Here is a 14,844-nt window from a genome sequence, read left to right on the forward strand (position 1 = left end):
AGGAAATCGACGGCGATGAGCGCCATCAACTGCATGCCAGAATGGTGCCCAATTCTAACTGAAGTAAGAACGCGTAAGCCTTTACACTCTGAGTTCGTGCTATTCATCACCCTTACCGAAGCGAAGGTCGCCTACACAATGATTGCAGACCACCCAGGTATGCTTCGCATTCGATTCCTCGTGCAAGCGCATTTTGTGTGCACTGCTGGGAATTTGGGTCAGAATGCACGAATGTCACGAATGTCACGAATGTCACGAATGTCACAATCTCCCCACTGGTCCCAAGCAAGATGCTGCGTCAATGAGATATTACTAGACTACCGGTCCATGCCTACAAAAGAAAAGCGCTCATGTTCTCCGCGCGTCCTCCAACCGCATCTTCTCTCTGACCACAGAAATATAAGAAAGCCTGTCGACCCCTCTCGTCCCTGTTGATGCAGCAAGCCGTCGAATGACGCTCGGATTCAATCGATTCGCATGTTCCTATGGCTACATGAAGACGGCTGTCCGTTTATTTCTTGGCCTTGGCCAGACCAACCGTGTTCTTGCCGAGGTCGTAAATGGAGTACCAGCGGCGCAAGAAGGCGTCGCCAAGGATGACGAGAGGGCCCACGGGCTCGGGGAAGTCCATGCCCTGGAAGGTCGAGATGCAGCTGCCGGACACCTCGAGGATGTAGTCGTAGGCAGAAATGCTGAAGTTGTAACCAGCAAGGTTGAAGGTGATGTCGGGCAGGCTGGCGCGCTTGTCGCACTCGACCGACCACTGGCCGTTGTAACCCTTCTTGGCGCCAATCTCGTTGTTGAGCATGTCGGCCAGGGTCGAGGGGAGGACGTTCAGCGACGTGCCGGTGTCGAGGATGGCGCCGTGGCCGTCGAGCTCGGCCGTGTTATCGCCGAGGCTGATCGAGTCGAGGTCGACCTCCCAGTACGCCTTGCGGCGGAGGGGGATCGTGGTGATCTTGCCCTCGTAGTGGGACTCATCAACACCACCGAAGACGACCTCGCTCTCGTCACCCTGCTCGTTGGTGTCGCCGAGGTAGAAGGCAAAGACGGGCTCGTCAACGGCCTTCTGGTTCACCATCTGGTAGAAAGGAGGGACGATCTTGTTGACCGAGATGGTGTCGTAGCCGAGGCCGAGAATACCATCGAAGCGACCAAAGGCAAAGGCCAGGCCGGGCTCGCTAGTGGCCTCGGCGAAGTCCTGGTTCTTGATCTTGATGTCACCAATGGTGACAGTGTCCTGGGAGACGAATCCAGTCAGGCTGCCGGAGCCGTAGTGGATCTCAAACTCGGAGCCGTTGGCCTTGTACGTGGACGAGTCAGAAGAGTCGTACTTGGTGTGCAGGTAGCACGCAATGCTGCTGCATTGCTGGGAGGGAACCCAGAGGTTGGAGCTGCCGGTGTCAAGAACAACCTTGAACGTCTGAGGGGGGGTTCCGATGGTGATCTCGGAGAAGTCTTGGCACCTGTCAGCATGTTGGGTCGTTGAGGGGTTGGAGGCTGCGAAACGTACACTGAGCGTTCATGAAGTTGCTCACGGGCACATTGTGGTTGCCATCGGACTGAACCGGCTTGCTGTTGAACATGTAGTCGGCATGGCTCTGGGGGCGCACACCCATGTACTTCTGACCAAGCTGCTGGACCTGAGTCTCGATAGGGACGGAGGTCTGGTGGATGGAAAGGCCCAGGTTAGTCTCGCGCATAGTCGCATCATGGTGCCGGTTGGGAGTGACATACCAGCTGCTCCTCAATGGGGACCTTCTTGAGCTTGAGCTTGTGGATCTCGGCGGAAGCGGATCCGAGCAGCGCAGCTGCGATAAGAGTGCTCTTCATGTTGGGCAGTCTCGCTATGGGCGCGAGAATCCTACGAGGTGATGGGATGTGGAATATGAGATCGGTCGGAAGAGGTGGTGGTTGATGAAGATGGGGAGTCAAGAGGAGGAGAGGAGAGAGGGCCGGGTGGACAATGACACAAGAAGCAGGATACAAGAGGGACGAGCGGGTGGAGAGGGAGCTCAGGTGCTGGGCCGGGGGAGGTGGCGCTTGCTTGCGTGCGTGCGTGTTGTGCCTGGGCCTGGGCCGGGTGCAGCTAAAACAGCTGTGACCGGGGTAACGCTCGCACTGGCTAGAGACCGTTCGTAGGCCGGTTTGCACTGTGTCATCGTGACCAATCAGTTCCATTTCGTGACTCGATTGCTGAGTCTTGTGAGCATCATCCTATCGAGTTTTAAATTATAATTCAGCATCTGTGCTTGCGCAAAGTAGTCTCATAGCCATAGAGCGATAAGCCGGTATATTCCTGTATAGTTCGCTTTTCTTCAGCTTTAGTAACCCAGCTGGCTCCCACCAGAGAGTAGTAGGGAATCGTTTACCAGGAAGCAGTCCCTTATAGTGTGGGTATTGCTCAATGGGCACGGTGACACTGTGGCAATACGTATCGGCTGGCAGTGGGGCTGGCCCGGTGGGTGCCTGGCGACGGTGACGTTCTTGAGTGGCTGCAGCACAGCAATGACGCAGGTCCGGTTCGGTTGCTGGGGAAGGCGACCGGGGGGGCGGCCTGGGTAACAGCGTTGCCGCCAAGAGGAGCGCGTGACGCCGTGCCACAATTCCTCTGGTCATTGACATCAAGGTAGAGATGGGTTTGCAAATTGAAATCCATCAAGATGGCTTTTGGGAATTGTGAGCTTATTCAGCATAGCTTCGTTGAGGTTAGCGCACCAAAGCCCGCTGACTGGGCTGCTGGCGTGAGCAAGTTGTTTTCTATTCGGAACGACCGGCCTATGATTCCTGGCCATGTCCGCTGGTCAGTCTCCAAGCCTGGACAACCAGTACCATGCATCAAGATCTTATTTTGCAACAACTTATTGTAATTTCAGCAAGGAAACAGAATTCAACGCGAAGGGGTGGCAAGACACAACAGGCTGGTGTGGCTGGTGTGACACTAGGTCATAGACTCCATCTCATCGAGTAGTGTCGAGGTGTTGCAGCTGATTGGATGATGGATAGTAACCTGATAATCAAATAGGAGCTGAGAGTGCATGGGGTTTATGATCACTGCCAATTGCCCACGTCCGTTCCGAGCAACCATGGAAGATTGACGCTTTGTCTGTAGAAACAAACTGGGTGATATCTAAGGAGTGGGACCTACTGCACAGTCATGGCGGTTCAATTTGCATGATCAGTCAGTCACCAAGTCATGGCAGCGTTCCTACGTGCCTAAGGTACCTACCTAAGGTAAGGTAGGTAGGCCGTCTTAGTGTTTCACCTAATTGAAAGGGTATATGACAAGAGGATACTGCTTCGCGGCTGCGACATATAGGCTGCTAATGAAGGTTTCGGCATAATGAGGAGAGGCAATCGTCGCCCAATGGCCTTGGTAGGTGTGCGATACTGCGAGTGAGACATGACAAGTACATGCGCTACATATTGTCATATTCAGCGGTCGAGGGAATTTGCTTCAAGGACGGCTGGGCAATGAAAGAAAGTGCCAACCCGAAGCTCAGCCAGTCACAGTGGCCCATAACTCTGAAGCCAGAGGTCTTCGAGCCCCGCACCCTTGTTTTGCACAACTGCGGATGGCCCTGGAGTACGAACAAAATATCCTAAGATATGGCCTCGACGTCCGTTCCATTGTGATCGCTCGTCGATTGCTTCGAGCGAGCACCTTGATGACTCACCGACCAAAACGTTGGGTTCACCGAGCCGCCCAGGAGGACGCGATCGGAGGGTGCTCGCCGTGCTAGCGAGTCACCCCACTAGGACCCCGCCAATCACTCAGTGCCCCTCGCTACCCCACCCTCCCCTCTTCGTGCGTTCGACTCTCCTACACCCTCCGATCCAGTGAATTTTTTCTCCCTCGTTCGCCCGCCAGCCTTTCGCCCCTCCTTCTTGGTCTATAAAGCTTCATCAGGGTCCCGTGAACACCTTCCTAAACCCAAGTCTTCAAGACCATCTTCCTCCCGACCCCTCCATCCCACTACCATACCTTCACAATGGCTGCCAATGGCTCAACCTACGCTCTCAGCAACTCCCACAAGGAGGTACGTCTACCTGGATCTAAACGCCAATTGCCAATTTGTCGAGACACTCATACTGACTCACCGATAGATGCTCGAGAAGTCTCTCATCGAGACCGACCCCGAGGTCGCCGCCATCATGGTACGATCGACAACACAGCCCGCCCTCTTCGATAAGACACAACACTGACAGAGCTTCCTCTCTACAGAAGGACGAGATTCAGCGCCAGCGCGAGTCCATCATCCTCATCGCCTCCGAGAACGTCACCTCCCGCGCCGTCTTCGATGCCCTCGGCTCCCCCATGTCCAACAAGTACTCTGAGGGCTACCCCGGTGCCCGCTACTACGGCGGTAACCAGCACATCGACCAGATCGAGAACCTCTGCCAGAAGCGTGCCCTCGAGGCCTTCCACCTCGACTCTGAGAAGTGGGGTGTCAACGTTCAGTGCCTCAGCGGCAGCCCTGCCAACCTCCAGGTCTACCAGGCCATTATGCCCGTCCACGGCCGCCTCATGGGCCTGGATCTCCCCCACGGTGGCCATCTGAGCCACGGCTACCAGACCCCCCAGCGCAAGTAAGTGACACCCAAGGTTTCTGGCCCCCCCTCAGGCCAGCGCGGTCAGCTAACCCGGCGGCTAGGATCTCTGCCATCTCCACCTACTTCGAGACCATGCCCTACCGCGTCGATCTCGAGACCGGCATCATCGACTACGACACTCTTGAGAAGAACGCCATCCTGTTCCGCCCCAAGGTCCTCGTCGCCGGTACCTCCGCCTACTGCCGCCTCATCGACTACGGCCGCATGCGTAAGATTGCCGACTCTGTCGGTGCCTACCTCGTCGTCGACATGGCTCACATCTCTGGTCTCATCGCCGCCGGCGTCATCCCCTCCCCCTTCGAGCACGCCGATATTGTCACGACCACGACCCACAAGTCCCTCCGTGGCCCCCGCGGCGCCATGATCTTCTTCCGCAAGGGCGTCCGTTCCGTCGACGCCAAGTCGGGCAAGGAGACGCTCTACGACCTCGAGAACCCCATCAACTTCTCCGTCTTCCCCGGCCACCAGGGCGGCCCCCACAACCACACCATCACCGCCCTGACCGTCGCCCTGAAGCAGGCCGCGTCGCCCGACTTCAAGGCCTACCAGCAGAAGGTCGTCGACAACGCCAAGGCTATCGAGGCCAAGTTCAAGGCCCTCGGCCACAAGCTCGTCGCCGACGGCACCGACTCGCACATGGTCCTCCTCGACCTCCGCCAGTTCAGCCTCGACGGCGCCCGCGTCGAGGCCGTCCTCGAGCAGATCAACATTGCCTGCAACAAGAACGCCATCCCCGGCGACAAGTCGGCCCTCACCCCCTGCGGCATCCGCATCGGCACCCCTGCCATGACCTCGCGCGGCTTCGGCGAGGCCGACTTTGAGCGCGTCGCCACCTACATTGACGAGGCCATCAAGATCTGCAAGGAGGTCCAGGCCGCCCTGCCCAAGGAGGCCAACAAGCTCAAGGACTTCCGCGCCAAGGTCGCCGGCGGCGAGGTCGCCAAGATCAACGACCTCCGCAAGGAGATCGCCGCCTGGTGCCAGGGCTTCCCCCTGCCCATCGAGGGCTGGCGCATGGACGCCGGCCTCTAAATATGGGGGCGCGGCCGAGCACCTTTCATTTTTGAGCAACTACCGGATGTAGGAGGGGCGAAGAGAGGCAAGGAATTTGATACCAGGATATGCGTCCCCCTATTCTTACGAGAGGAGCATACTTCAACACCGGTGGTCGACAGCGGGGTGGAAGAAACACACCCCGTCCGACGGAAGACATTTTAACATGAGTCACGAATCGGCTGGAGGGGGAAAAAAGGGGGATACAAAGAAAGTTGCATGCATATTATTATCGGGCGTTGCAGACTTTCTGCTTTTTTTCCCCATGGCGGGTTCAAAACGGTGGGCTGCGGGCTGGGAGTTAACAGGGGCGTTGATCAACTTGAGCACTTTAGCTAGATGGAGGGGCTGCTTCAACCGCGGCCCTATTTCTCAACAAGAATCGTATTCATCCACTTATGGCGCCGTGTCGCATTGCTAGCTGCATTGGGGGATTTTTCGAATCTCATTTGTTTGCTGTCTGAAAAGCGGTACACATTGCTCCTGTTCGGGAGATTTGCCGCGAAGCTTGTTCCAGCTGCATCCTTCCATCCTTCGTTTGATTCTACATGCAGGCCAACTCCGCTCACGCTAATTGTTTGAACTTGAACCCTCAAGATCGTGCAATGCTAATCTCCTGCAGCCATACCACCAGCGCCAGACAATGGGGCGCATCTGTCGGAGTAGAAACACAAAATCGCCCGCATCATTCCACCATTGTAATTGCACAAGTCGCGAACACGACGCCACGACACTTATTCGATCATGGAACGAATTTTCTGAGTCAAGTCGCCCGCGATCTTTCGTTTCCCGGCTAGCATTGCCTTGTCTAACGCTGCCTTGACCTCGAGTTGAGTTTGGACCACGAGTGTCGAATCAGGCTGAATCGAGGCAACGACCTGAACTGGGGACATCGCAATTGTTGTAGTGACGGGAGATACACCCATCGCTTTCCTCTCCTGATCTTTGAGAACCTCCATAATAGTGGCATACCGGAATCCTCCAGCGACAGGCTGACTTCTGGAGATTGTTGAAGCCACCTGGAGGTTCAGGAAATCGAAGAGGGAAAACTGCGGCTGCCAAGCGCCGGTGATTGTTTCGGCAGCGGGGTTCCGGACATCTCTGGAACGGCCTTCGTTGTCGCTCGAGATGACGGTCTGGGCTTTGGCAGGGACTGTCGTTGCGTTGGTGGCGCATGATAGTCTGCGAGCCTCTGCGCCTTGAAGGGATGTATTGCCATTTCTAGGACTAGACTCGGCTTGTTTCGCATCTGAATGGTTTGCAATTTGAGACGGCCTGTGATGACTGGCATTCTTAAATGGCGTAGAAGACATTGAGCCACACCCCTTGGTCAGTGGAGCTGATGCAGCATGCTCATTTGTCTTGACGACTCGAGAAGGTCGAGGTGATGGGCTGCTTGATGTAGGCAGTGGGCGCTTCAGGTTGCCGATGAATGCGTGTGTACCGCCAGGGTGATTGTTGGGGATCCTCCGGGCATTCAGAGGCGGAAGGTCAGAGTGTAGACCAAAACTTTCGATTGAGAGTGAGATGTGTTCTCGGAGATGCTGGGTACCACCCATCTTGAATTTCTTTCTTACGAGTGCCGCCTTGAGATCAAGCCATATAGTTTGGGCAGGTTTTGTGAGTAGGTGTGCTTGCCATTTTTCATGGTACGCATACTTTGGGAGCCTAGGGAATTGACTCAACCATTCTTTGACCATCGGCATGAAACCGACGGTCCCTTGGTTTATCTTGGAACAAACAGACGGCAGAGCTTTTCGGAGGACATCACGTCGTTCCTGCGGCGGTGGGAGCTCGGGCCAAGGCACAAAGCTCTCATCTCGAAGTGCCAATAGAATTTGTACGGCGGCATCGCGCGCTTCAGCATACTTCTCATCCTCTGCCTGGGCAGCGTTAAAAGAGCTTGAGTAAGAGGTAATCTCGGCGGTCAACAACCAGAATAACTCGTGCTGTGGCCAGTCACCAGGCTCTTTAGGCGGGGGCGAAGTTCGTGTCATGACAGGTTCGACGTTGAGCACCTTGGTGGGTTGATGCTGTGGAATAATTGGTGATGATATCTTGGTACCGTTTGTATGTAAAGCAACAGGAGGGCTTCAGTTGATGGAGGTTGTAGTTGTACTCTTTTTCAAGGGACAAGAATTGTAGGGGAGAAATTGTGGAAGGAACCTAGGCACCTAAGGTATCTACCTTACGCAAAATAGTTTTGAATAGGAGCCTCCCGGTTTGACGGAGAAGGAGCACGATATTCTGAAAGACACAAGCGAGTACTTTCCTCCACCACTCGGCCCACACTTTCAATCGAATATCACCCAGCACCTCTAAAAGTCCCCTACCTTCCGCGGACACTTTCGTGCCCCTATCACGCTACACCACCCGAGGGGACAAGTGTGTGGATGTGTGGAACCCGAGAGCGTAAGACACCATAGTATAGGTACGGGAGAACGTGCATCATTTGCCAAACGTGCGGCCGACGAGCATAGCCGTCTTGAGAACTAGGGAACTCGGGGGTCATAGACCACCGTGTCAATCAACCCGTGCATGATGAATAGACAAAGGTATGTTAAGGTTATCGTGGACGCACTCACTCTGTAGGTGGGCATGGCATCACCGACGCCGATTCCACTATCGTTTCGGACATGTGGACATATCGCTGGTCCCCTCTGCTTGGTTGGCCGGAGTTTCTCTGGAAAACTATAGTTATGGGTATCACATGATCAAACAAAGTATCCTAATCTCCTCGTAGCACAGAGGAGAACATACTGCCGTGACATCTTCGAAGCACAGCGGCGAAGCTCACTTGACCCTCCCGCAAGCCCATTACTCCTGCGCCCCCTGAACATACTGCCTCATACTCTGCACAATCTCCCTCTCGAGCTCGGCCCTCTGCTCCTCCGTCGCCCCGTCCTGACAAGCATCATTCTCACTCCCTACACCGAGAATCTCCCCACCTCCATCCATCCATGGATCCTGCAGCAGCGGCAGCTTCCGTTCGCAGGCTCTCCTCCCAGACCATGCTGCCACCGCTGTTGCCCCTCCCCCGCTCCGCACCCACCACCGCCGCCCGGCCACCGATACAAAACGACCACCGGCTGCGGGGGATCCACGTCCATCTCAACAGCATACCGCCTCGCCAGCGGCGTCGTCACCCGCCGCAGGCCCGTCGACGGGACGTACGCCGCCCTCCGCGGCAGCCGGCTTCTCAGAAACGAAGGAATCGAGGTGCGATGCGGGGCCGTGCCCCGGATCCGCGAACCGGGGAGAGCGACGGCGCTGCCGCTGCGCTTTCGTCGCTTCTTGGTCTGGCGGACCGGACCGGGAGGGGCGTGCTTGCGCTTCTGCGGTGTTGTCGGCTGGATCGTCAGGGCTGCTAGGGCCTGTGTGAGGTCTTCGATCTCGGTTGGGGTGGTGGGAGCCGGACTGTGCTGGAATATCCGGGCTGCGGGGGAAGGGATGGGAGGTGGGATCGCCAGACATGGCTTCAAGCCGGACGCTGAAACGAAAGAAATAGGGGCAGGGGATGGGGCTGGATTGGCATGCTGATGGCAGCGGGTTAAGGTCTGCCAAAGGGCCAAGGTTTGCTTGGTTTGCCTTTGCCCCATGGTTGTGATGATGGCGGTGTGATTGGGGATCATGCAAGACGGAACTTGAAAGGGGGTAGAGGAAGAGACTGATCGTTGAGGCGTAGATTCAAGTATGAGCGCAGCGTAGAAACAAGAAAACTTGAAGTGCAGACAAAGGCTCAAGAAATAAATCCCCAGACCGGTTCTACGACCTAGACAATTGCACAATAGGGCGAAGGGTGTCCTATCGCGGCCCGCTGAATAGGGGTCGGGATGAGTAGGTTAATCGAGAGAGATCCCTATTGTCCGTCGTCGCCGTTGCTTCCTCTTCCATTTCTTAGAACAACGGCATGCACTCAACCAAAACCTGGAATAAATTACTGCATCATGGCGGGCCTGGCGGGTGTCAACTTTGATTCTGTACTGGAACATAACGAGCCACGCGCGCCGGCGACTGTCTCAACTCTAACTCGTCTCACGTCCCAACGTTCACCCATTCCATGCTGTCCGTCATTCACAGTACTGTTCCTCGGCACCGAGAAGCCCTGCTCACGCTGCCTCGAAGAAACGTCCGCGGACACGGGCGCGGAGCATCCCTGGAGATGGCGACGACAGCATGCAGCCCCTGCCTTGGTCTCCTGAAAGAAGCCGATCCAATATTCATCCCGCGCTGCCGCCACTCGTCCCATGAACGGGCTCGACTCGCCCCTCAACCTTGCAGCTCAGACTGGAGGACAAAAAGAAAAAAAGAAGAAAGCATTTCTACTATAGTCCAATGTGACTCGCCCCAAGCGATGACCTCCCCATGACACGAAGGACAGGGAAGCCCGATATCGTAACGAACAAAAACCCCCAGACACTGACCCGCAGCCCCAATTTCTTAATCCATCGTGTCAAAACAGCTGCGTTCGGGTATCCCAATGCCTGAGTGAATCCGACCTGTCCATGATATTATGGCGTCGCTCTTTCGTTTTTGGCCTTGAAGGCAACACGTCCCCCAACGCCGAATTGTATGAGTTTTTGTGCGTCCATTGCCGTATAAAACAGAATCTGCCGGAGCAGCTGAGGAAAAATAAAAGCAGCAAGTATTGCGCGAAGCTGCAAGAGCTGTCGATTCGAAAAGGAAAGTCGCAAAAGTAAAAGTGTGTTGGTTGGTACAGCGGTAGACGCGTAATCGTGTATTGTTTTCGTGTAAGGCGATGGCCGAATACATTATCGTTCCGCACTCTCGGAAGCGCCGTCCCTCTCTTCCGCTTGGCTGCCGTTGCCCTGGCTCTGCATGCTGTCAATCCGCTCAATGCTGGGCGCGAGTACTGGTGCGGGAATGGCCGTGCCATTCGTGATGGGCATGTTCTTATTCTTTTTGGCCGGTGTCGTGTTGACCCCCTTTTCGGGCGAAGCTTGAACGCCCTTGCCTTCGGTGACCTGTGCCTGGCCAGACTCGAGCTTCTTCTTCTTCTTGGCCAGCGCGATCTGTTCCTTGGGCGGCCTCTTCTGTGGCGAGACAATCTTGCCCGTAGCACCCAGGCGGGGCCTCGGCCTCCTCTGCTTGACGGGCAAGTCCTCATCTTCAACCAAAGGCGTATCGCCGTTCGCGTGTAGCTTAGCCAGGAAGAAGTTCTTGATGAGACCGATCTGGCCGTTGATGTTCTCCTTCGAAACCGGTTCAGGAGGCGGCAGCGAATCGAATAGTTCGACAGCCGAAGGACCTCCGACGGCTTGTGTCTGCATCTGGTATTGGTTGCGAACGCGGGTCTGCAGAAGATGTAGGGGAACAGAAAGCATGTCGAGTCCGAGTTCCTGATCCAGACCAAGAGACTTGAAACCGAAGAAGTCCTCGCCGAGGTCCTCGGCGAAGTCTCCGCTGACGAATTGCTCGCTGCCGTCGTTGAAAGCGCCCACGCCATCCTGGCCAGCCTCCTGGCTGAGCGCCGGACGCAGCAGATCCGTCAAGTGAATCTTCATCCTCTCGTGGATACTGTCAAGCTTCGTCGTCAACCTATCCACTTCATCCTTGGCGTATGCCTCGAGACTGGCAATGTCGCAACCGTTCTCGTCAAGTGTATGTAGAATCACTTCTTCGGGAGTGAAACGAGGTTGGAACCTGGCACCGTTGGCTGCATTAGGAGGTGCCTCCTTCTTCTCTGCCTCCCGATATACGTTGAAGGTGTGAATGAGCTTTTGAAAGTAATCGGCACCGATGCTGGTGAGCGCATCGATCGCAGAAGGCTGGAGCTCCTCGAAACCGCTCGTGTACAGGATCTTGGCGACGGAACGCTGGAAGGCCTTCTGACAAGTCTGGGGAGCGATAATGGGACCGTTGTCGGCCATGAAAGTGGGCTCGATGTCCTGCTCCACAAAAGAGTCAAAGTTGACCTTGGGAAACTGGTTGGTGTAGACCTGAAAAGGAATCAGTACTGGTTGATAGAACAGGCCAAGAGAAACCTTACCTGCGTCTGGATTTGCATCTGCTTGATCACACCAATCTTGCTGGCCAGCTTCCTCGTTTCCTGGATCTGTCGGATGTTGGTGTCGATTTTACTCGCAAACTTGCCCTTGGGGGCCAAGAAGTGCCCAGCGGGAACCATGCGCAGGAACTCCTCGTGCTGGTTGATGACCTGGCCCTCGCCATCCTCGATCCACTGAAGCTTGGGATTGACATCTGGAATCGTGGTCAGAGGCTCGTAGTAGTCGGGGACGACACGCTGCTCTTCTCCTTCCATGCCTTCGGCCAGAGTCTCGGCAGGGTTCGATGCGTCCTTGGCGGCAACAATTGACGAGTCTGCCTGGGAGTGGCTGATGATGCCGTGAGCCTCTGCTTCCTTCTGCCCGCGCAGGAAGCGTCGGATGCCGGCCTTGGTGCGCAACAGAGCAGGTGCATCCGTGTTGAGCTTGCTGTCCTTGAATAGGATATGACGCTCCTTGGCAATGAGGGCGCGATCCTTCTTCGTGACCTGCTTCCAGATCTTGTACTCCTCGTCTTCGTGGTCCTGCTCGCCAGCCTCGTTCAGGGCGTGCCCGAGAACCATTCCGTTCAGCGAGGGGCCATCTATATCCATGGCATCGGCATTGCTTGCGACGCCCGAAGGACCATTGGCGGCACTGGGCGTGATGGAGCCAGCGCCGACTGGAGGCGTGCCGAACCCATTGCTGCTGTCAACGGCCTCCGAATCCTCGCGTTGTTTCGCAAGCAGCCCGTTGAGATGAATTGCGGGCTTCTGGTCAGTCATTGGTGTGTCCTCCTTTTGATCTGGCGGGTGTTTTCGAGACTTGGCGGCTCCCTTGGTGCCAGCAGTGCGGCCGCGGGACGACATGATTGGCTCGTCGTCCGAGTCGTCGCCGCCTTCTTCTTCCCCACCATTCTGTTTGCGCCGCTCTTCGGCCTCGACTTCGGCGCGAGGGCGCACGGTAAGGTCGGGGATCAGAGGGATGAGCTTCTCGGCTTCCTTGCGCATGCCATTGGCCATACGGCGAAGGGGATGGTTCATGTCCTGGTTGTATCGCAAGCAGTTGTCCCAAATCAGATTCAGGTCTTGGACGAAGTCCGTCTTGGACTTATAGGTGAGCGACTTGATCTTCTTGGTCATAGTGCCCAGATCCATGGGTTGCTTGATGACTGTGGGTGTTCATGTCAGACGAGATGGCGCACGCAGCCACGGGTGGTTGAAACTCACGGTTGTAGTAATCCGGCACATCTCTCTTGTTCACCCTTTGCAGGAACGGCGTCGAGTACTCTGTGTGCGCCTTGAGTTCGGTGAGGACCTTGTCCAGGGCCTCGTACAACTCCTCCTGATTGACGTTCTCTTCGCTGGCCCATTTGCTCCTGTTCTTTCGGACCTCGTTCATGAGGGACCGCAGTTCGGCATCGGACGCGCGCACCTGGTCGCGTTTCATGTCTATCCTCGCGATGAGGTGCTTCAGGGTCAAGCTCGACGCGCCGAGGTTGGCGCTACTCAGGGAGCCGTGGTTCTCGGCCTGGCCGCCGGCCGCGTTACCCTGGCTTGTATTGTTGTCCATTTCAGCCTGCAGCTGCTTCTCCGACTCTTCTAGCTGCTGCTGCTCCAGCATGGCGGTGCGATCATTCTCGAGCGTGTAGAAGACGGTGTGGAAGCTGCGGCGCGCCGCCTCTTCGGTTGCGTTTCGCGACTCTTCCAGCTGTTTGCGCGCATCCTCGCTCGTTTTTGCCATGTCGTGTGATGTGTCGGGCAGTCTCGTCTTGTCGCTCGTCTTGTCGGGAGAGCCAAAGGAGCGAACGGGCGAGCTGCCCGACTTGGAGGGGCTCGGAAGCATCGCATTGGCATCCTTGGATTTGGACGCGTCGCCATTTTCCTTGGGGTCTTCGTCATCTTCATCTTCGTCGTCGTCGTCGTCATCACCGTAGTCATCTTCGTCGATGACTCGCTTGGCCTTCTTGCGCGGTGGCTCCTGCGCCGCGGTCTGAGGCGCGTCCTCAGCCGATTCAAGGAGCAAGGGGGCAGGCGCGGGGGCAGTCTGCTTCAGCGCATTGATGGCATCGTGATTGTAGGAGCCATCATCGCCGAAGAGCAATGCGATTCTGGATTCGCTTTCGCGAAAGAGATCCCTGAACTGGGATCGCCGTCGCTCATCCTCGGCGTCGGGTGGTGCCTCAGGCATCAATGATATGGAATTGTCGAGAGGCGTGCCGTTGCGCGCAGAGGCATCATCAAAAGACTGATGAAGCTTACTGCTGGGTGCGTGATGGCCGTTGGGGGGTTGCCACGCGTGATGGCCGTTGGGGAGGGACATGATGCGGCCTCGTCGATGGCAGCGACAAGCGGAGGGGCCTGTCGCCGGGCGCCAGAAAGGGCGCTCGAATTATGCCGGACTCGGGCGGATTAGGGGGGCTATGATTGCATCGGAGGATGGCGCGACATCGATAGAGATGGATTCCCAAGTCGGAGGGCGTGGTAGATGGAGGTGATGACGCTGCGATGGTTCGTGATAGGGGTGTTTTCGCTTGTTCGCAAGAGGTGAGGTTGAGTCTTTGGCGAGGCTTGTACCGGAGTGGATTGCCAGGCGCGGTGCCCTGGCACCTCGACGCTTTGGTACTGACACGGGTGTGGAGGCCGTAGAGGTACAAGGGCGTCTGGCATGAGGCGACCACATCCAGTCCGATGCAAGGTCATGAGCGCTCTGTATTCACTGGTTTGATATCAATGCATTCATATTCTATTTATGAGAACCTCCTCAGCGTGAACAGCCGATTGTTCACGACAAGGCAAGGCCCAGCTTTCGTGAGCCTTGTACCGGAACCTTGGGTCCCAAAGTAGACGTGGAGGAACGCGAGCACCAGCGATCAGGCGCGATGGGCCCACATCAGTCACGTGATGACCGCGCTGCATCATCAGAGGGAAAGGGAAACCTGAGGATATGGAGTGCGGCAGGCATGTCTCGGGAGAAGGCGATGTGAGTTCACTCAAAGCTGTCGGAGCTCCAGTCAGCCATCTCCATTCAGATCAATTGGGGGCAGCGCTGTGAAGACCTGCATATCGTACCTAGACGATATCGACTTTCATCAGGATCCCCAGACTGTCCCGCATATTAATCATCGACCGCTCCACGTCCCAAAGTCCCACGCATCTGTCCCACCGAGACC

General features: G+C 56.2%; 4 protein-coding genes across 4 annotated transcripts; 1 reads left to right on the forward strand and 3 right to left on the reverse strand.

Annotated features, from left to right (window-relative positions):
* Positions 1 to 511: 511 nt before the first annotated feature.
* PEP2 (Vacuolar protease A) lies at positions 512 to 1,833 on the reverse strand (the record flags this gene model as incomplete). The annotated part of the gene is made up of 3 exons (XM_028642186.1): positions 512 to 1,458; positions 1,514 to 1,667; positions 1,738 to 1,833. 3 exons carry the CDS (start codon positions 1,831 to 1,833, stop codon positions 512 to 514), a joined length of 1,197 nt encoding a protein of 398 aa, XP_028498558.1.
* A 2,159-nt stretch (positions 1,834 to 3,992) lies between these two features.
* Positions 3,993 to 5,646, forward strand: SHM2 (Serine hydroxymethyltransferase, cytosolic; the record flags this gene model as incomplete). Its single annotated transcript, XM_028642187.1, has 4 exons — positions 3,993 to 4,040; positions 4,108 to 4,158; positions 4,226 to 4,590; positions 4,656 to 5,646. The coding sequence occupies 4 exons, from the start codon at positions 3,993 to 3,995 to the stop codon at positions 5,644 to 5,646; spliced, it is 1,455 nt and encodes a 484-aa protein (XP_028498559.1).
* Positions 5,647 to 8,484: 2,838 nt separating this feature from the next.
* Positions 8,485 to 9,141, reverse strand: D7B24_008093 (uncharacterized protein; the record flags this gene model as incomplete). The annotated part of the gene is made up of 2 exons (XM_028642188.1): positions 8,485 to 8,571; positions 8,791 to 9,141. The coding sequence occupies 2 exons, from the start codon at positions 9,139 to 9,141 to the stop codon at positions 8,485 to 8,487; spliced, it is 438 nt and encodes a 145-aa protein (XP_028498560.1).
* Positions 9,142 to 10,439: 1,298 nt separating this feature from the next.
* Positions 10,440 to 13,994, reverse strand: SPT7 (Transcriptional activator spt7; the record flags this gene model as incomplete). Its single annotated transcript, XM_028642189.1, has 3 exons — positions 10,440 to 11,627; positions 11,678 to 12,843; positions 12,902 to 13,994. The coding sequence occupies 3 exons, from the start codon at positions 13,992 to 13,994 to the stop codon at positions 10,440 to 10,442; spliced, it is 3,447 nt and encodes a 1,148-aa protein (XP_028498561.1).
* Positions 13,995 to 14,844: the final 850 nt, after the last annotated feature.

Source organism: Verticillium nonalfalfae, assembly GCF_003724135.2.
Source record: "Verticillium nonalfalfae strain VnAa140/NRRL 66861 chromosome Unknown scaffold_7, whole genome shotgun sequence".
In the NCBI taxonomy this organism is placed as follows: Eukaryota; Fungi; Ascomycota; class Sordariomycetes; order Glomerellales; family Plectosphaerellaceae; genus Verticillium; species Verticillium nonalfalfae.